Source organism: Impatiens glandulifera, chromosome 7, assembly GCF_907164915.1.
Source record: "Impatiens glandulifera chromosome 7, dImpGla2.1, whole genome shotgun sequence".
NCBI classification, from domain to species: Eukaryota; Viridiplantae; Streptophyta; class Magnoliopsida; order Ericales; family Balsaminaceae; genus Impatiens; species Impatiens glandulifera.
The window spans coordinates 8,660,795-8,682,558 of record NC_061868.1 but is presented as its reverse complement, the minus strand read 5'-3'; the positions used below and the strand labels follow the sequence as shown (position 1 = coordinate 8,682,558).

The following is a 21,764-nucleotide window of genomic DNA, read 5'->3' as shown; positions in this document are numbered from 1 at the left end:
CTCGGCTCGAACTCGTTTCGAGTTTTTACAATCGAGCTCGAACTCGGCTCGTATGGATTTATTTGAACTCACGAGCCGCTCGTGCTCGACTCGTTTAAATCTTGTTTAGAAAGTTCGTTTAAAATTCGTTTAGAAAACTCGTTTAAAGCTCGTTTATAAATTGAACAATGAAATGAATGCAACATTAAATTTATAATTATAAATATAATCATGTAATAATATTAATCATTATAATATATATTTATATATTACTATTTTTTTTAATAATTTACAAATTATATTTAAACAATATTATAATCGAACGTGTTCGTGAGCCTATAAACGAACTTGTTCGCGAGCTTATAAGCGAGCCTATAAACGAACATGTTCGTGAGCTTACGAGCCGAATATCGAGAAGTTCAAGCTCGACTCGTTTAAATTTTCGAGCTTTTAAACGAGCTTGAGCTCGGCTCGCTAAGAGTAACGAACGAGCTCGAACGAGCTTTTTGTCAAGCCGAGATTCGAATAGCTCGCGAGCAGTTCGGTTCATTTACATCCCTAACCATTTATATATCTCATTTTATATTATTAAAATTAATATTTTTTTTTTACTATTTTAAGGGTCCAAAATTTAAATTTGTATTGGATTCTAAATTCTTAGGACCGAGCTTATCTTAAAGTATGGTTAAAGTTCAAATGCATAAATCTATGGTTATATTGTATTCCTACTCGTTTTGAATTTGGATATGTGGTTTTCACTAAGGGTGTGTTTGATAGCCCTGGAATTGGCATTGGAATTGGAATTGGAGGGTCCAATTCCAATTCTTATGTTTGTTAGACACTTTAATATTAAGAATTAGAATTGGAATTAGAATTCCAATGGAATTCAATATAGTGTAATTTGATAGTTCTCAATTCCTATCTTTTTAGGTCGGAATTGTAATTCCAAATTAACACGTTTTTCATGTTTTTGACATGTTTAACACGTTTTTCACACATCAAACACGTTTTACACGTTTTTAACACGTTTTTTACACGTTTAACATATTTTCATATTTTGGCACGTTTAACACGTTTTTGGCACGTTTAATACGTTTTTGGCACGTTTAACACGTTTTTGACACATTTAACACGTTTTTCACGTTCTTGACACGTCTAACACGTTTTTGACACGTTTAACATGATTTTCACGTTTTTAACACGTTTAACACGTTTTTGGCACGTTTAACACGTTTTTGTCACGTTTAACACGTTTTGACACATTTAACACGTTTTTCACGTCCTTGACATGTTTAACACGTTTTTGACACATTTAACACGTTTTTCACGTCTTTGACACGTTTAACACGTTTTTGACACGTTTACCATGATTTTCACGTTTTTAACACGTTTAACACGTTTTTGACACGTTTGACACGTTTTTTTTATGTTTTGGCACATTTTGCACGTTTTGGCACGTTTAACAAGTTTTTCACATATTTAACACGTTTTTGACGTGTTTAACACGTTTTCATGTTTTTGACACATGTAGCACGTTTTTTTACGTTTTTGACATGTTTAACGCGTTTTCACGTTTTTGACACATTTAACACGTTTTTTTACGTTTTTGACACGTTTACCACAATTTTGACACGTTTTACACGTTTTTCACGTTTTGGCACGTTTAACAAGTTTTTTCACATATTTAACACGTTTTTGACATGTTTAACACGTTTTCACATTTTTGACACATTTAACACATTTTTTTACGTTTTTGACACGTTTACCACATTTTGACACGTTTTGGCACGTTTAACAAGTTTTTCACATATTTAACACGTTTTTGACACGTTTAACATGTTTTCACGTTTTTAACACATTTAACACTTTTTTTTACGTTTTTGACACGTTTACCACATTTTTGACACGTTTAACACATTTTTCACGTTTTGGCATGTTTAACACATTTTTCACATGTTTGGAACGTTTAACACGTTTTTGACACGTTTTCATGTTTTTAACACGTTTAAAACGTTTTTAACACGTTGACACGTTTCGCATGTTTTTTACGTTTTTGACACGTTTGACACATTTTTAATACATTTAACACGTTTAACACGTTTTAACACGTTCAACACGTGAAAAACGTGAAAACGTGAAAAATGTGAAAAACGCGAAAAACGTGTTAAAACGTGTGATAAGCGTGAAAACGTGTGAAAAACGTGTGAAAACGTGTGAAAACGTGTGAAAAACGTGTTAAAACGTGTAGAAAACGTGAAAACGTTTGAAAACGTGAAAAATGTGTTAAAACGTGTGAAAAACGTGAAAAACGTGAAAAACATGAAAAACGTGTAAAACGTGTTAAAACGTGTGAAAAACGTGAAAAACGTGTGAAAAACGTGAAAAATGTGTTGTAATGTGTGAAAAACGTGAAAACGTATTAAAACGTGTAAAAACGTGTAAAAAACGTGTGAAAACGTGAAAAATGTGTGAAAAACATGTGAAAAACGTTTAAAAAACGTGAAAAACGTGTGAAAACGTGAAAAACGTGTGATAATGTGTGAAAAACCTGAAAACGCGTGAAAACGTGAAAAACGTGTGAAAACCTGACAACGTGTGAAAACGTGAAAAACGTGTGAAAACGTGAAAAATGTGTGAAAACGTGTTAAAACGTGAAAACGTTTGAAAACGTGAAAAACGTGTTAAAACGTGAAAAACGTGAAAAACGTGTAAAACGTGAAAAACGTGTTAAAACGTGTGAAAAACGTGAATACGTGAAAAACATGTGAAAAACGTGAAAACGTGAAAAACGTGTGAATAATGTGTGAAAACGTGTGAAAAACGTGAAAAACGTGTTGTAATGTGTGAAAAACGTGAAAACGTATTAAAACGTGTAAAAAACGTGAAAACGTGTGAAAACGTGTAAAAACGTGTGAAAACGTGAAAAATGTGTGAAAAACGTGTTAAAACGTGTGAAAAACGTGAAAATGTGTGAAAAATATGAAAAACGTGTTAAAACGTGTGAAAATGTGAAAAAATGTCAAAAACGTATTAAATGTGCCAAAACGTCAAAACATATTTTAAAAGTTAACATTTTGAACCGATATTTTATTTTACAAACATTGGAATTAGAATTGAATTACAATTCTATCATTTTCCCAAACATAGGAATTGGAATTGAATTACAATTCTATCATTTTTCCAAACATAGGAATTGAATTGTAATTCAATGCCAATTCTCATGGAATTGGAATTAGAATTCCAATGCCAATTCCAATTCCAATTCCCCATCATCAAACACACCCTAATTGATCTTTCTTTCAATCTATTCATATAATTATTTTTTCTTATGTCATTTAAAGACAAAATCAATCTTCTTTACTTCCACATTATTTTCAATATTAATGGCCTCATATTATTTATGAGTTTCAAAGTAGTATAAGATTACATAAAACTTCAGTATTTTGAGCCAACAGAAAATGACTTGGTCTTGTAACTACCTGTCACACATGAATTTGCATAAATTATAAGTATATTGTACGTATGGCCTGCTTTTTCGAAATCAGTTATGTAACTAATGGTTTCACTCATTTATCTATATTGAATCTATTTATATAAATATTTTTTTTATAATTTCAAAACATAATTAATCTTATTTAATTATACTTCTTCATTTTTACATGTATGTCATATTATTTATTAGTTTCAATACTAAATCTAGTATAAGATTACATAAAACTTTAGCCGTTATTTTATCCTACAATATTGTAAAAGGACACGTGTCCTTACATAAATCTATGGTACATTGTATGGCCTCCTATTTGTGAATAAGTTAGGCAAATAATGGTTTCACTAATTTATCTCATTCAATTTATTTATATAAAAATATTTTCTTGTTTCATTTTAATCATCCTCTTTAATTTCACCTTAGTTTTTACATGCATGTCGTCACATTATTTATGAGCTTCAATAGTGAATTTAGTATAAGATTATATAAAATTTCAGCACTCAAGACGACATAAAAATGTCTTGGTCTTGGAACTATTTTTCTTACAAGATTGTTAAAAGACATGCATAACCTATATTGTTTGGCATGTTACTTCTGAATCTATTATGTAAATAATAATTTTCACTAATTTATGTTTCTCTTAATCTATTTGTATAAATATTTTCTTACCTCATTTCAAAACAAAATAGATATTCTTATTTCTACATACATGACATCACATTATTATGAGTTTTAATAGTAAATATAGTATAAAATTACATAAAATTTAAACCCTTCGAGCCCATAGAAAAATGATTTGGTCTTGGAGTTATAGACCACCCATTTCAATTTTATAAGATTGTAAAAAGAGAAGTGCATTTGCATAATTCTATGTGTATATAGTATGATATGCTCTTTTTGAATTGGTTATGTCACTAATGAGTTTTGACTAGTTGATCTCTCTTGTAATCTATTTATATGAATATTTTCATGCATTATTTCGAAACAAAATCCCTATTCTTTAATTCCCCTATTTTGTTTACTCTTAGTGTCACATTATTTATGAGTTTCAATAGTAAATCTAAAAATTATATAAAGCTTATGCACTTCAAACTGACATAAAAAGTTTGCATAAAAATAATTTGATTTTGTAATAGCCCATCACACATGTCTATCTTACAAAATTTACAAAATTGTAAAAGGACATGTGCACTTCTATAAATATATGGGTAATGGGTATGTTTCAAAATTGTTGGTGGGTAGATAGAAATAAATTAAAGTCTAAGAAATATATACATGGTATGAAGTGTTTAGAGGAAAATAAATATTGCGCAATTAAGTATTCGATAAAATGTTTGCAATAATACAAGAATGAAAGTGATATATATATATATATATATATATATATATATATATATATATATATATATATATATATACTTTATGCGTTCTGTGGTAAAAATTATCACCCTAAGAATAAAAGCGGAAAAATAACAATCGTAATGGAATGCAAAACAATAGCGTAAAAGTAAGAAAAAACGAAATTACGACACAAGAATTTTACCCAAGTTCGGACCAGCAATGTCCTACGTCCTACTTTCAGATAATCGATTCAATAGAGTTATAATAGAGGATTACAAAACTCTAACTCTCTTTGTTTGTTTTAGGTTTTAGTCTCACGCCCTTTTCTCGTTTATAATATATATATATATATATATATACTTTTAGAATTCATAATTAGGGTAAAGATAATGTGATATCCTTGACATCTCCACCATGATAGGATCTTGTGGCGATTTAGTTGACATTTCCATAATAATATGACTTAATTGACATTTTCACCATTATGTGATTTCATGCCTTTTTAAATCCAACAAATAATCGCACATATCTTCCTTCTCCATTTTGTACCTAATATTAAGTCACACCAAATTGAGTCTCAAAACCCTATACCCAATTGCACACCTTCAAATTAAGGAAAAACTATATCATGTTTTTGAGAGGAGTTATTAAGTTTACCATTGACCTTTATTCATTTTAAGAAATCAACCAAATAAACAAAGATATAGTTGAAAAAATAATAGTTAGGTCGATTTTCCCAAAGTAATTATTACAAGTGAGATGAGAGAGAGGAAGAGGAGGAGACAAAGAGTCCCTACAATGGAGGCCTATATGTTTAGTTCCTTGTTGGTAGGCATGGCCGGAACGTTTGTCTAGTTGATGGTCAACCTCAAGTGAGCATGAGAGGGAGAAGGACGTTCAGTACAATGGGAGAGTCGAGGGGAGGCAAAGGGTCTAGACGATCATCGGTCTTCAACCAAATCTCTAAGCATTCTCTAAGGCCGTCTTAGACAACCGGGTCCGAGAAGTTTGGGTGTCACTCTTCTACAATTCATGGAAGGAGAGGCGAAATTAAGGGCGAGTTATGGTGGGTGGCAAAATTAACGTTGTTCTTCGTGTACAAATTCAAAGGAGAAAGAAAATTTATATTTTGTCTCATGCTGCCTAATGTAGTCAGAGCTGAAGCTATTCAAATAAATTCAAAGGTGACTAACACTATGACCTTCGCAACTAAGGTTCACAACTAAGGTGAAAGGTAAGAGAATCATGGTTTTGACTAAGTGGAAGAAAGTGGTGGAGGGCAGTTTTAAATCTTTTGAATTTCAAACTAAAGTGGATTTGAGGATCCCAAACCTTCCTTAAGGTCCAAGGAGTGTTCTCTTACACTTTGTAAGATTCCAATCATTCTTTAATTCATACTTCTAGTTTGAAATTTAATTTTATATATTTCAATTTTTATAAGCTTGTATGCTGTCTGGTTCTTGAATTTGATGGTTGAAAATTGATCTTATGAACATTTATGATCTTTTAAATCTAGAACCGATCAATCGGTCTTAATAAAAAAAAAACCCAATTTTGAATTGGAAATATCAAAAAAATAGGTTAGCTGTTCTTGGGTTAATCCTTGAGGAACACAACCCATAAATCTTCCCAACATGATTGTAGTGATGTTGGTCAACTGATTGGATCATGTTTGATCCATCACGATCATGTTTGATCAAAATCAAAATTTTTTAAATAATTTAAAATTTTGAACCCATAAATCTTCCCAACATGATTGTAGTGATGTTGGTCAACTGATTGGATCATGTTTGATCCATCACGATCATGTTTGATCAAAATCAAAATTTTTTAAATAATTTAAAATTTTGAGTTCTTGAATTGCTTCAAACCAACATCCAGTATTTTAGTTTTGGTATTAATATAATATATGAGGTATAAAGAAGCTATTGTCTAAATCTTTTCACCTCAAAACAACTTTAAAACCAAAAACCCAATTTTGGCTACAAACTATTTTGAATGAATTGATCATCACTCAGGTCGATTGATACTTAGGGTGATGTTCTAAATGTTCTAAATGTTCATGGGAGCTTTGTGAAGCTACCCAGAACCTTGGATCGAAGAATCCAAGCCTCCATCAAAATTGAAAAATCTGCAATTTTGATGTTTTTGAGGACCGAGAAGTTCGACCGATGTTCTTCATTGAGGACCGAGATGTCTGACAAGTATTCTTCAGCTAGGACCGAGAGGTCCAACCGAAAATTTTTACATTCTACCGAGAGATCAAACCTAGGAACGAGAACCCTCGAACCAAGACCGATGACTTTTACTAAGGACAGAGAAATCCAACCAAGTCGCCGAACCTATAACCGAGGAATCTCAACTTAGACCGAGAATTCCCAAACCTAGGATCAAGAGAGTTAGCCCCAAGCTAACCCATGACCGGTAGTTTCTACACCCCAACCAATAATCTCAGCCAAGGATTGAGAGTTCTTAGTACCTCGACCGAGGCTTCTTAGCCTGGACCGATGGGTCCAACCGAGGGTCCCAGACCCCGACCAATGTAAACGAACTCAAGACCCAGGACACCGGTCCTAAGGACTGTTTGGTTCTCATTTTCAAAATCAAAAATTAAATTTTGAAATTTTGGACCCTCAAATCATTTTCTAAAAATTCCAAAAAATTAAAAAATACTTTCAAAATATTTTTATAATGTTTTCTACAAAAATATTTTGATAAAAGCTTGTTTGAGATTTATGTTTAGACCTTAATGCCTTTAAAAATGACTGATATTCTTTAGGTATTTTCCTTCCTAATCTAACATCAACAACATTTACCAATATTTAAATATTATTGTTACAATATTTTAAATAACGCACAAACCATATGCATGCTTAGGACCGGAAGAATAATCGGTAAAATAAAACGTTATAAGACTAATTTTTCAAAAGCCAAATTTATAAGTAGAGACCATTTTTAAAATGATGATGCGCGAAATCCCTTTCCCGAGAATTATTAAACTATGAACTAAAAGAAACTATTACCAATCATTTGTACACATATGTCAATTTTTATTGATTTTCCAAAAATTAATTGACGACTCTGTTTCAAAACAAATAATCTTTTAAATTAATTATGTTAAATTAATTTAAACAAACGGATTTCTAAGAATTAAATTATAATTTGATTACCAAAATCCTGGATTATTTAAAATTAACCCTAAATTAATTATTTTAATTAATTTCAAAAGCTGTCAAGAATCAACAAAATCTTTTATAATGTTTTATTTAAAAAAAATTCATAACACGCAAACCGATGTTGAAATTCTCAAATCTCGAGCTTTTACGCAAAAACTGTGCAAAAGATTTATCCGGGGTTATAATTTTCTGGCGACTTTACCTAGGATTAAATGTTTAACTCGAAAACAAAAATTGGTTTATGAGATATTTGTATCACGTTTTTAACATTATAGGCTTGTCTTGAAAAGTACAACACCTAAAAAGATACATAAGTTTTACCCTATTAAATGCCTTACATGTAAAGAGTACTTCACCCTCTTCTTACTTGTAAAGAAGTACACGACCGAGATCGGTACTTCTACACCTATGTGTAAAGATTGTCAATGAGGAATGATAACTTGTTACAAACTGAGTGATGTTGCGAGAGAAAATCTAGAATGCATGGGATAGACTCTATCCTTTGGCGATGAGCCGTCTGATAGGACATATGCATTCCCAAATGAGTTAATATTCTCTAGTTTATAGTGGCGGTTTTACCCCTCCCCTATCGGCGAATGATACTCTCTTATTAATCCCCTTAGAACAAAAAACTTTGATACTATCACCAAACTAGTTGTATGTCGTGCCCAGAAAATCAAAACCTCATCACTACAACCCTTATATGACTATTGTATATGTAATATGTGTATGCATGCATATTCTAAGTGAGAATCTCAAACATGTTCATTCTTTTCAAAACAAACGCATTTTTGTAAATATTTTGAATTTCCGATCTCAAACAATGTCAATGTTGACGTATGTCGAGCTAATCCCATGGAATAAAAGTTTCCACAAAAACGAGTGGAATCATGATATTTACGGACTAACCCCCAACATGAGGTTAATTTTTTTTAAACAAACTACACCTTCATGATGCAAATGTAAAGGAGGTAGAGCCATACAAGACGAGTATATTATATTGGAGAAAGGCCATAGAAAAATTCTGAGCTATCATGATGATGGACAACAAGAATATTCTACATCTGAAATCATTTGTAGAATCAATATGTTTGAGGAGCTCTTGCAAGAGAAATACGGATATACTAAAACAACATCCGAAAAAATCCTAAAAATGAATGTCATCGACTTCCATAAATGGAAAAAGATGGAAATCAGGAATGGAGAAGTTCTCCTAACTATGGGATCATCCCTGATGACGATGACAGTTCTATTGGTCCATTTATTCATGGCTCTAGCAGATGATAAGCCATCCTTAAAAATCCTATAGGTAGCATACCACATGCGTAGGAGAAGCAAAGCCCCCTCAGGTATTATCTTGGCTGAAACACTGATGGGTTTAAATGTGTCTGTCTTAACCTCTACTGTGAATAAAAGAGGCTCACCTTTGATCCTCTATATCTGACTTCTCGAAAAACTAGGACTCCTACCGTCAGTATGTCCTAGAGACATATTATCCCCTTCTATTTAATACTGAAGAATGCGGAAGGCTTCGCATGGACCCCTCGTAGAAAATGACGATGTCAGGGATTTGCTCCCATGGTATCCCATCAAGAAAATGGTATACATGATGGCGATGAACCCATAATAATTCTTATGGGCTTTGAATGGGTTACTTCCTACTACACTCACGACCTCTACAAACAATTTAGTCGTGACTTAATGAGCCCTTATACAGGAAATGTCAACGCTATAGACAGATCAATTAATCACAAGGCCTATGTGAGATATCTTGAAAAATGGCACACAATGCCTCTCAAATGGGTATTTTGAAAGAGCGAAAGAATTACTTGACCATTATTCTTGAAGAATACGAGAAGGTGAAGAAAAATGAAGAGGATGAAACATCTAGTCTGGGGACATGCTATAGTAGGACCACAAGCCTATGACCTCTAACTTTTTCCCCTGTAAAATATCAATAAGAGAGCTCTATCTGTAACAAACTTAACGATTATGTTTATGTAACAACACTATGATTGCTTTTCGAATCACAAAGGAGATGCTCACTTTCTAGGATTCATATTATATGCATATGCATTGTATTATACTTTGTTACAACTACAAACCCTCACCTATTTCTTTTCACAATAGTCCACGATTGTGATGGCCGGTACGGCCACCAGAAAGAGAGATTTAAAAACTAGACGTTTTATACGCCACCTGATGGACAAAGAACTCCTAGTACCTTAAATAGTCTTTATGACCGAATTTAGGGAAATGAAGGCAACTTGGAAACATGTGATGGAACAACTCGCATTGATCACAACTTCTTTAGATAATTAGCAAATTCTGTTTACATCTTAAAACATACATTCTTCTTCTTGATTTCCTAACCAGGCTATCCTGGTTATGTTCACCCCATTAACCTCCGTCCTACTAGTCATTAAGCTCAAGAGGAAGTCTCTCTCTATGAAGACTCTGAAAAGGATATCAACCTAACTACACGGGTACAATATGAAGAGGTAATCAACCCCATGTGATCACATGAAAAACAAATTCCACCGACTAACCATCCATCGTTAACGGAATATGAACGTAGATGGCTCAGGTTCAAGCTATGCAGACACAGATGCAAGCTCAACTAAACAAGATAGATAAGGGAAAAATCACTAAGGAACACTATGATTGGAAAGATGCTATGAAAGTTGTTGAATGAGCAGTTATTCTTTTAGGTGGCAAGCTTCCAGCCATATCAAGATACATTGGAAAAAGCAACCCGCTAGTCTTTTTTTTTTCAAAATGTATATTTTCACAATGACCCCATTGCGACTTGGAGAACCGTCCGTTCTCCACTTATTCCCCTAATATCCCGATGACGCTTCTCTACGCTGGTATCACCAACAAAAGATAATATATTTACAGAGAATAGAGGAATTGACTATAGTGTTCATATAACGCTTCTCAATGCATCTCAACCTTGAACGACTAGAAAAGAGGTTGAATAACATCAAACAAGGATAAAATGAGAAATTCTCTATATTTATTAAAAGATGGAAAGTTGTCGACCAGGAAATCGATATCCTTCCGAGCGAACAACGATAGATCGATATGATTTTGGAAAGCATTAACGAACAATATTCTGTTGGATTCGCCGTTAAAACCTTTCAAAATATGAAGAAATTTCTAAAAACTGGCAATAACCTCGATGACACCATCGAGAAGGAAGGGAGAGAGAGAAAATTAGTCAAAGTTACCCCACCTTCAAGTCGTTTCACAAGAAAACAAAAGACATAATTACACTAGGTAACCATTGTTTGGAAGGAGAAATCACTTCAACAGACGAGCCCAAGTAAGCCTCCACAACTCCAAGTAGGTACAACCATCCCTGCCAAAACCACACCTCCAAAGGCACCTAGACCTCCTAGAGTCTTTGGGGACCTCGAAATACCTTTAAGTCAAGTGATAAAGATTCTTCAAGAAACAAAATCTCATCAAACTCCTTTCCCCAAAAATAGACAGACCATTCTTGAAAAAAAATATGAGAATGCTTGGTGTGACTATAACCAAGCAAAGGGAATGCTACTGACAATTGTAGAGCCCTCAAACATTTGCTCCATGACTTGATTGATCAGAACGTGATCTCCAAGCCAGAAATAACATATAATCTACTACCGGATTACCAAGCCAACATGATCACCGCCGATGAAGCACTCGTTGACATCAATGCGTTACTGAACCTGATCCATGACGTCAAACCAAAAATCAACATGATTGATTCATGGCCAAAAAAGAAGTCCAAAACATGTTCAGGTAAAACTTATGAGTGGTGGAAGTAAAATACAACTGCCCACATCTACTCTCCGATAGACATCATAGCGACATGTTGTGGAACATATTTCCAACCCAGTTTAATGAAAATCACACTGTCCAATGTACCATTCAAGTCCCAACTACATGTAGGAACTAGAAGGGAAAACGAGCCTAGAGCTCTTAACCTAGGAGACACCCTCCTAAGTCAACTGTAAAGGACAAATGCTAACATTTCTATCTGGGAAATCATGACGTACTATATTGAGTACAAAAAATCAGTCTTCAATGAGTTAAGCAAGGCTAATTTCTCTCTTAACACTACCTCTAAAGAACTAGTAGGGATCATATTCGTTAATTCACAACATAAAATGATCAGCTTTGAAGACAATGATGTTCCATTAGACGAATCAAACCATGATAAAAACCTCTATATTTCTGTGTAAATGGAGGGAAAGATTATTCTGATAGTCTTAATAGATGATAAATATGCATTCAACATATGTCATTGGAGGACTCTTGAGAAAATAAGCATATCCCGAGACATGATCATACCATCTGACTTGTGTGTTAGAGGTTTCGATAGTTCTCGCCGTGAGATAATGGTTTTCCTCAAGAGCATCGTCCGAGTGGCCAACATACCTTTTCAAGTTGACTTTTGTGTCATCAACATGCAATCTTCCTATAACTTGATCTTAGGAAGACAATGGTTGCATCAAGCCAAAACTTTAGCCTCTACACTATACCAAAAGCTTAGGTTCATTGCCAACAACCAAGTTATGACAATCAACAATAAATTGACACTGCATCATTCATTGGGTCTATCCATATTGACACCCTTAAGGTTGTACTAAGCAGGTTCGAGAAATATCTAATCCTCTCAAAAGATATAGACTCATCCAAACATCTTGCCTTTAGTACGTTTAGCATCCCTCCATTATAATGATGTGCAAAATGGGATATTTCCCTAGCATGGATTTAGGCCCAAATGCCAACGACATGTCATCATTCCCGTAACCATGTTGTTACATCGATCACCACGATCTAGGATACGTCCCTATAGGATTTGAAGAAGCCCACAAGGAAAGGATATACAAACGACGCATAACTGTCCACCAACCTTGATTGGACAGTTCATTCGCGAGGGACAAAGAACCCTATGCCTTGTCTTCTCCGAACCCTTTACCAATCCAAGTTTATAGAGACGTTTTCTATGTCTCGAAATCTTTTCAGATTGTCCTTATATTCCTAACCCTTATGTTCATGTGATTAGGAAAAGAACATATTATTGGAACGATACCCTAGAAAATTTTGCTCGGATTCCCAAGACAGTTGATCCAGCTCAAGAATCTAACTCTCCCGATTCCCAAGAAACCGATTCCCCTTCATCCTTCGATAATGTGATCGATGACAGTAAAACTCTTTTTCCTCTCACATGTAGAGAGATGTTAAATAATGTACATTGTAAGAAATCTAAGCACAATAACCTTGTTAGATCATATTTATTACATGTAATAAACCCCTTGATCTAACACAAGAAGTAAGCTTCAAATTTATGAGTAAAATTGATCTTTCCTTTTACTCTAACTTAAACTTCAAAATAAAAAACTTCTTAGAAACCGAGGACGAGATTGTCTCCGAACGGAAAAGACAATCGAAATCAATTTAAACACGATTGAGATCGTACTGATGGACTAAACTTTAAATCCACGAGAGCGTCTTGAGTTAGTTGATCTATTGAAAACCAACAACTATAAATTTTTACCTTATAAATTTTTTACATTATAAATTTTATTTTATATTTTTTTACATTATAAATTTTACAGTATTCTCTCTTTAATATTTTACATTATATTTTTTTCTTCCAACGTGGCTTATTGATTCCATGTTGATGTCAGGTGGGGGTCGTTGTGGAGTTATTGCCCCCAACATCGCTCTCTCATTATTACTCGCATAAATATATGGTTATATTGTATTCTACTCGTTTTGAATTAGTTTATGCGGACTAATTGATATTTTTTTTATTTTTTTTATAAAATTCATCTTTCTTTAAATCCACTTATTTTTTTTATATTAATAGTGTCATATTATATGAGTTTCAATAATGAATATAGTATAAGATTGCATAAAACTTTGGGTATTTGAACCAATAAAAAATGAATTATACCAGCTATATTACAAAATTGTAAAAGTAGATGGGGAACTTGCATAAATCTGAGTATACTGTATGATATGCTTTTTCTAAATAATTATGTTACTAATGGTTTCACTAATTTATCTAATTTGAATCTATTTATATTTTTTATTTGTGCAAATCCTAGGATAATGTGAAAGTTGACAAAGATGACAAATTTGTTAAAAAAAAGAGAAATGATTAGGGGATGGAATGATTGGTTGAAAAAATAAAAAATTATCTTTTTTCTCTCGTTCATCACACTTTTTTATTTTTCAATAAATGAGGTAATGCCACGTCTTTCTCTCTCCTATTCCCTTACCCTATCACTCCTTAAAAAAATATCTCCAACAATCATTAACATATTCAAAGGATTAAAATCTAATGTCACAAATTTGATTTCATTAAAATGCCCTAATGCCTAAGTTGAAATAAGCACTAGTGGAATAATGTTATTAGCGACCTATATCAGTGACAACATTACTTTGTCGTCAATGATATTTTTTTTATCAACAACGACGACCAAAGAACCGTTGCTGATAAAAAATATCAGCAACATAAAAGTAATGTCGTCCCTGATAAAAGAGAGGCTTCAAGTTTTTTCGCAACATTTTTAGAAAGATTATCAGCGATGACATTATGATATCATTGTTGCCAATAAGTTATAATATCAGCGACGACATTGATGTCGTCGGGGTGTCGTCGCTGATATTTAGGTTATCCGCCACATTTTTGAAACGATTATCAGCGACAACGTTATGCTATTCCCGTCGCTGATAAGTTATAATACCAGTGATGGCACACGACAATGCCGTCGCTGATAGTCTGTTAAATAACCCGATTTTTCTTCTTTCTTTCTTCTCTCTTTACATTTCCCTCTACCGCCGCTCCTCTCCCTATCGCCGCTCTTCTCCACTCCGCCGCTCCTTCCACAAGTAATGAAATCGACTTCTACTCAAATTATTTTTTGTTTTGCTGTTTACTTCAAACCGTTGTTCTTTATTTTCAGTTTTACCAGTTCGAATCAACTATTCGAGATTTACTTTTTGTTGGCATTTTTCATTTGGTAAGTTTCAAAATCTGCCTAAGTTTTTGATTATTAAGGTTGCATTTTTTAGAGAAATAACTTACTTAGAACTATAGGTTAGATTTTTTTCATTGTGTTTTGGTGTTAGTTGATATGTATCATATGTATTGATTTCATTAACTGGTTAGTATGTTGATTAATTAGTTAGTATGTTGATTAATTGGTTATATGTTGATAGTTTTAACTATGTAGATTTTAATTTCATTATTTATTGTTGAAATTTTATAATTTTATTTTCTAACTGAAAACCAACCAAATTTATAGTTAAAATGCAAGTCCCCGATAAAAGTTGAATATATCTATGCCGAAATGATTCGAATTATATTCAAGGGGCTGAAATTTTCATAGACTTCGCGATTAGGTCTACTAATAGTGATTCGATTGCTTGTTTGTGTGTAAATCGAACTTATGAGAATAGAATAGTGGTCAGAGATCATCTAATTGTATTTGGGATCCATCAAATTTTTATGTTTTGATAGTTTCATGGGGAAACGAGATATTTGAATGAAAGGGACAATATTAATGTAGGTATTAATGATGAGGATGATGAATTAGATGACCTTATAAATAAAAATCAGGGTGTATAAGAGAATAACGTTAATAGTGAAATTAATAAAGAAATTGATCAAGATAATCAATTTATGGAAGATATTATTAACGATTTGTATTCAACCATTGAAGCCTCAAATAATGAACGCCCTGTTCACGATGCTAAGATATTCTAACGTTTTTTGGATGATTCAAAAATTTCCTTTTACGAAGAATCCCGAATTTCAAAACTCTCAACCTTATTTACATTACTTCATATAAAAAATATTGGTCAATGGAATAACAAGTCATTTAACTTATTGTTAAATTTGCTCAAAGATGAAATATTACTAGCTAATTCTGAGTTTGCAAGTTTATACTATGAGTGTAAGAAATTTATTGTAGACATCGGTTTAACGTATGATAAAATTGATGCTTATAAGAATGATTGTATTCTATACCATAAAGAAAATAAAGATTTGGAAGAGTATACAAATTTTGGTGTGTCTAGATGGAAGATCAACCAATCAAGTGATACGCTTCGCAAAAAGGAGAATGACAAGTTAATTCCAAATAAGGTGTTACGATATTTACCACTTACACTGAGGTTGCAAAGGTTATACATATACTCCAAAACCGCTCCTCATATGACTTGGCATAAAAATAATATTAATGTTGATGATGAAGTTATAAGGTATCCATCTAATTCAATGACATGGAGATCCTTCGATGAAAATTTTAAAGACTCCTCTCCGAGCCTCAGAATGTAAGACTTTCTCTCGCAAGTGACGGGTTCTAAACCTTTGTAAATGGAAAGACATCTTATAGAATTTGGCCTGTTATTATTATTATTATCCCTTACAATGTCCCTCCTACAATATGTATGGATAGAAGGAACTTCATTCTTTGCGTGTTATTTCTTGGGAAAAAGTCCAGGAAATTCAATTGACGTGTTTCTCCGGACATTGATTGACGAGTTAAATGAGTTATGGCATACCAGTGTGATGACTTATGAAGTGAGCCGTAATGAATATTTCAATATGCACTCATCTATGTTATGTAGAATTAATGATTTTCCGGCATATGAAAATTTATCTAGATGGAGCATGAAGAGAAAACTTGCATGTCCGTGTTCTAATAAGAATACAATTTTGTTGAGATTGGTACACTGCTAAAGAAAAAAATGAAGGATGAACTTAAAGCTCGTAACGATTTGGAATTATTAAATAATAAACAGTAATTGCATCCGTTGAGGTCTATGGTGTTCTTCAATGTCCAACACCCACATACGCACTTTCCTCGGATCAAAAGAAATAATTATGTCTATTTCTTAAAGATGTAAAATGTTTGAAGGGTTCTACTCCAATATTGGAGGATGTGTGAACGTAAATCATAATAAAATTTCTGGATTGAAGAGTCAGGATTGTCATCCTATTACAGTATTTGATTCCACTTGCCACATGTGCTTTACTTCCGAATGATGTGTACGATGCTCTAGTGCACTTGTCTAGGTTCTTCCAATTGTTGTGCCAAAATCCATAAATCAAGATGAATTGAAAGAGTTGCAGGATGATATTGTTTAGACCCTTTATAAATTGGAAAAGATATTTTCACATTCATTCTTTGATATAATGGTATATTTGCCTATACATATAGCCTTTGAGGCTTTATAAGGGGATTGTCCAGTATAGAAAGAATCACCTCTATAAAATTTCAACTTTATTTTTCTTGCAAATATCATGGCACCTAAGGGACAGGGTACACGATGAGGCCTATCAAGACAGATAAACGAACTCCAAACTCGTACATATGACGTATAATCCGATGATCCTCTGAAATTTATGGGATCACTTCTAGACATTGAGGGACTATGGTATTCAGATTCCACCATTCCCGAGGAGTACGTAGAGGCTAGTTCAGAAGAGACCAAGATAGGTAGTTAATTACAACTTATACGTGGTATTAAATAATTATATAAATTTTAATAAATGTCGTTCCACTTTTATTTTATAGGGTCTTCATCGAGGAGGAGAAGACAAGGGAAGAACAATAACACTACTTTCGGGAAACTTCCAACTGGATAGAAGATGTGGCTTGAGTTTAGAGAGGGGATGATAAACCGAATTGCGATAATGCCACCTACTTGTTGAGGCATATTGGCACCATTATCAAGGATCCCATGGTGGTGCCAAATCGTCTAGTACATTGGTCTGATATGTCACATGCCTAGTTAGACCATCTATGATAGTCCATCACTGTGAGTTTGATCATTTTTAATGTGTTATTTTATAATTTGAAGCTTTCATAATCCTAAAATTTATTGTGATTTTTTAGGATCCTTTAGAAGCCGTGCCCCATGACATTGAATCCAACAGAACTAGATCGATGGCACATGTGAAGCAAATCTGAGATAGGCGGAGATGTAAGAATCACAACGTCTACATCAAACTACATTAGGCAACGACTAGCTAATCCGATCAAACCCTCTTCCTGAATTCAACCACTCGGATTGGAATTATCTCAACCATCACTACTTCATAAATGAATGTAAGGTATAATATTCATTTTTAATTCATTATATGTTTAATCGACAATTAACTAATAAATATATTATAATTGCTAAGAAAAAGTGCAACCAATAACGACAACATAGCCAATCTCAAATACACCCATTACGTTGACATCAGGCCATTTTCACAACTGGAGCGACATATAGTATGTTTTAGACTTTAATTAAGAGTATTAAATTTTCACAATATCTAACTATCTATATTATTTTTACATGAGAGGGCTACTGAACACCTCCTTAGTTTTGCAGATCTCTTCCTAAAGACTCAAAGTAAGAGAGGGACAATCAAGGATCCGACTTCCGTGGTTTCTCTGCAAGTTCAGAAGAAAGTAGTAAGTTCTATTTTTTTCTGTTGTTTTAGTTTACATGTCTAATTTTAAAATTACTATCAGTGTTATAAATGGTTGTAGACTGTGATGCGCGAGCGACTTCAAAAAAATCATGATATGACGCCGTTCGAAGTGTTTGAGACTTCCTTTAGAGCATAGGGACACGGGAGGGTGATCATGATGAGATCCAGAGTAAAACTAACGAACTTTCAAGCGGATCAACGGAAAAGTTCTTCCTCGAGCGTCAGTAGCTATCTACGGGTATCAAAACATGAATAGACGCAACCGCTGCGCGAGGAGAATAAAACGTTGCGGGATGGGATGGAGAAGATGTGCGAGGCATTTGGACGTGCAATGGAAGAGATGCACGTACATAACAAGATGCTCTACGGGCGCAGACCACTATGATTATGTCTAGGATGCCCCCCTCCCGATCAGTAGTAGAATACATTGATTGACATTTTTGTATTTTATACGATTTTAGATTTTCGCATTAATATAAATTGATTTTTATTTACGAATGATCTTTTTGTTAATTGTAGTTGAACAAGATATGAAAAAGGTTGCTCTCGACCCAAAATGGGAAAAAAATGTTCCAAAAACAAGAACAAGGATTATCAATGACGGTGAAAGGGAATCTATTGTTGTTGATATTTTAAACTATCAGCAACGATGAATGGAGATCTACCGTCGTTGATATTGTCAACTGTTAGCGGCGAATGATGATCTACCATTATTGATAGTTAAAGATATCAACAATGGAGAATGATCCGTCGTCGCTCATATTGTTAACTATCAGCGACGACACTGAGCCATCGTTGATATTGTTAACTGTCAGCTACGCTAATGGGGATCTGTCGTCACTAAAAGTCATTGTTTTTCAGCTATGAATTGCGACAGTTATATTCGCCGTTTCTGATATTTTTTTGTAATGGCGTAATAGCTTTTAACGACGGTTTCTGTATTCGCTAATGATGCATTTCCACTAGTGAAGGTGTGAGATTTGTGTTATATATATATATATCAATAATAATGTAAAGAATCTGTCATGCATAATTCTGAAAAAAACTAAATCATAAAATTAAACATTGTAATATCTAACCAAACAAGCATGTTTCATGAAAATCAAATTATCAAGGTAAGATCTATGAATTACTATTTGTTCTAACAAGTCTTAACATTTCAAATTAAAACATAGAACTAGCATGCATACATGCATAAACAAACACAACTCTTTCACTAATCATCCCCAAACTCAATTTTTTCCTCATAAACTTGAACAACAGAAGATGCCCTCGGTAAATCCAGCAGTGCTTGCAACATGCGTCGCTTGTGCAACTCACGAACACTTGGGGGTGATTCTCGAGTTTCACATTCATCTGGCAAATCATGGTATATGACTAAATTCTCCAACACTAGTGCCTTTCTGAGTAGAAACTCTATTAGATGTATCTCCTTGTTTCGTCCCATGAACCCGTATATTTTAAGAACTTTGAGTCTGTTTTGTAGACAAAAGATGTCTTGAGTCTGATTCTCAAGATAGTTATCCTCTTCGAAGAGAAAAGCTTCCGGTTCAAATGACTCAATCGTGTCATTAACCAACCTCAACTGTATAATCATATAAATTTCAGATTGTTAGGAGTTGTAGAGTAAAATAAAAATTAAAAAGCATTCTGAATTATGATCTGCCCTTACAAAAAAGATGTCTTTAGCCTTATGATTAATCTCCAACATCAAGCTCTCAAGACAAGGACAACTCTGCAATAACATGACTATTCCAGGTAGTTCTTGTTTCACATAACCGACAGCAACCCTTAAGCTTGTCAATTTGGTGAATGACCCATGTAGTTGTTGACTTAATTCAATATCTAACGTTGGAAGAATCTTTATCAACAAAAAGAAGAAAACGTTAATAAATAAATAATCATGGTAATAGTAAAATATGAACTTAATAAACTTACCTGAACACACCAGCTACTTAAAGCTAGAGTCTTGCAATTTCTTAAATTTATCATCATCAAAGTTAGAAAGTTTCCCTGTTCCATATCTGAAAATCGTCCGTGGATGTCGATTGAGCAGTCTACCAAATTGGTAGTATTTCTTATGGTTGAACTACTGAGGTATTTTCCTATGATCAACAAGTTCGTCAATTGAGGAACAGATATGTCAATCATATAAACGTCCCACTTTTCTGTCAAACAATTGAGCAAATTCAAATGTTTGATTTTCAGATCTTTCTTACAAACGAAGAATTTATCGGTTACAGAACACCTCTCCAAGTATAAATCTTCGAGGACTGGACATTTTGAAACAAATTTTCCAATAGAACAGTCTAGAATGTCCACATCTGTCAAGTATAGCGCTTTTAAGTTCATGAAAGAGCCAAATCTAGATGCTTTAAGTTTGCAGAAGTTCAAAATGAAACTTGTAAATTTGGGCTGAAAAGGCTGATGAGGAAGTTCAAAAGTTTGTGCTGTCGTTGTGCGCCTCACTTCCAAACCTTCTAGTTCACAGTACACGTTTGGTGTTGATGAGAAGCTCAACTCGAGCATCTCTATGTCTCTTGTCATAAAAAAGTGAACCCAATTCTTAACATTTGAGGCATATATTATTCTAGGTTCATATTGAAGCGATAATCGTGCATATTTTATGAGACAACTAGAGTGATTAAATAAAACATGGTTGACAAACTCTGCAAATCTGCGTTTGAATTCATCAAGCTCATCACTTCGAAATTGGTCTTCATGTAATACGCAGCGAACTTGTCTTTTCATTTTCGAAACAATCTCATTTTCATCTAGAATAACAACTGGAGTTTCACTCAAAAGATCTTGCCATTGTTTTGAAACCATGCCCAAAATTATCCAGTACTCAAAAGGAAGAAATAAGAGTATGTGATGCAGAATTGCTCTCGGCACTTGGCTAATGTAATCAACCCTTTCTCGTGCAATCTTTTTTGATGTTGCTCCACTTTTGTCATCTTCATTGGTTGGACTTTTGTTTCTCACCATCTTGAGAAAAAACAGTGCTTCAACTGATTACAGAAATATGTAATTAAGTCAGACTTATTTATCAACATGCTCAAAGATTGTTAAAACACAATGTTTAGTAAAATTATTATTATCTAAACATAGTCATAATCTCCAAATTATGTATAATTAATATTAAAGAGATAGAGATTTGACACGTGTAATGATAATTTGTAGGATATTAGTAAATTTAGGATTATACGTTTAATTTGATAGAAGAACACAAAAATTATGAAAAAATCTTCTATCTAAAACCTTCAATAATGTACTACTTTGATCA

General features: G+C 33.5%; 1 protein-coding gene across 1 annotated transcript; it reads right to left on the bottom strand.

Moving 5' to 3' along the window:
* Positions 1–19,694: 19,694 nt before the first annotated feature.
* Positions 19,695–21,466, bottom strand: LOC124946278 (putative F-box/LRR-repeat protein At3g18150). The gene is made up of 3 exons (XM_047486843.1): positions 20,417–21,466; positions 20,151–20,339; positions 19,695–20,063 (listed from the first exon to the last, which is right to left on the bottom strand). The coding sequence occupies exons 1-3, from the start codon at positions 21,464–21,466 to the stop codon at positions 19,695–19,697; spliced, it is 1,608 nt and encodes a 535-aa protein (XP_047342799.1).
* Between the last annotated feature and the right edge of the window lie 298 nt (positions 21,467–21,764).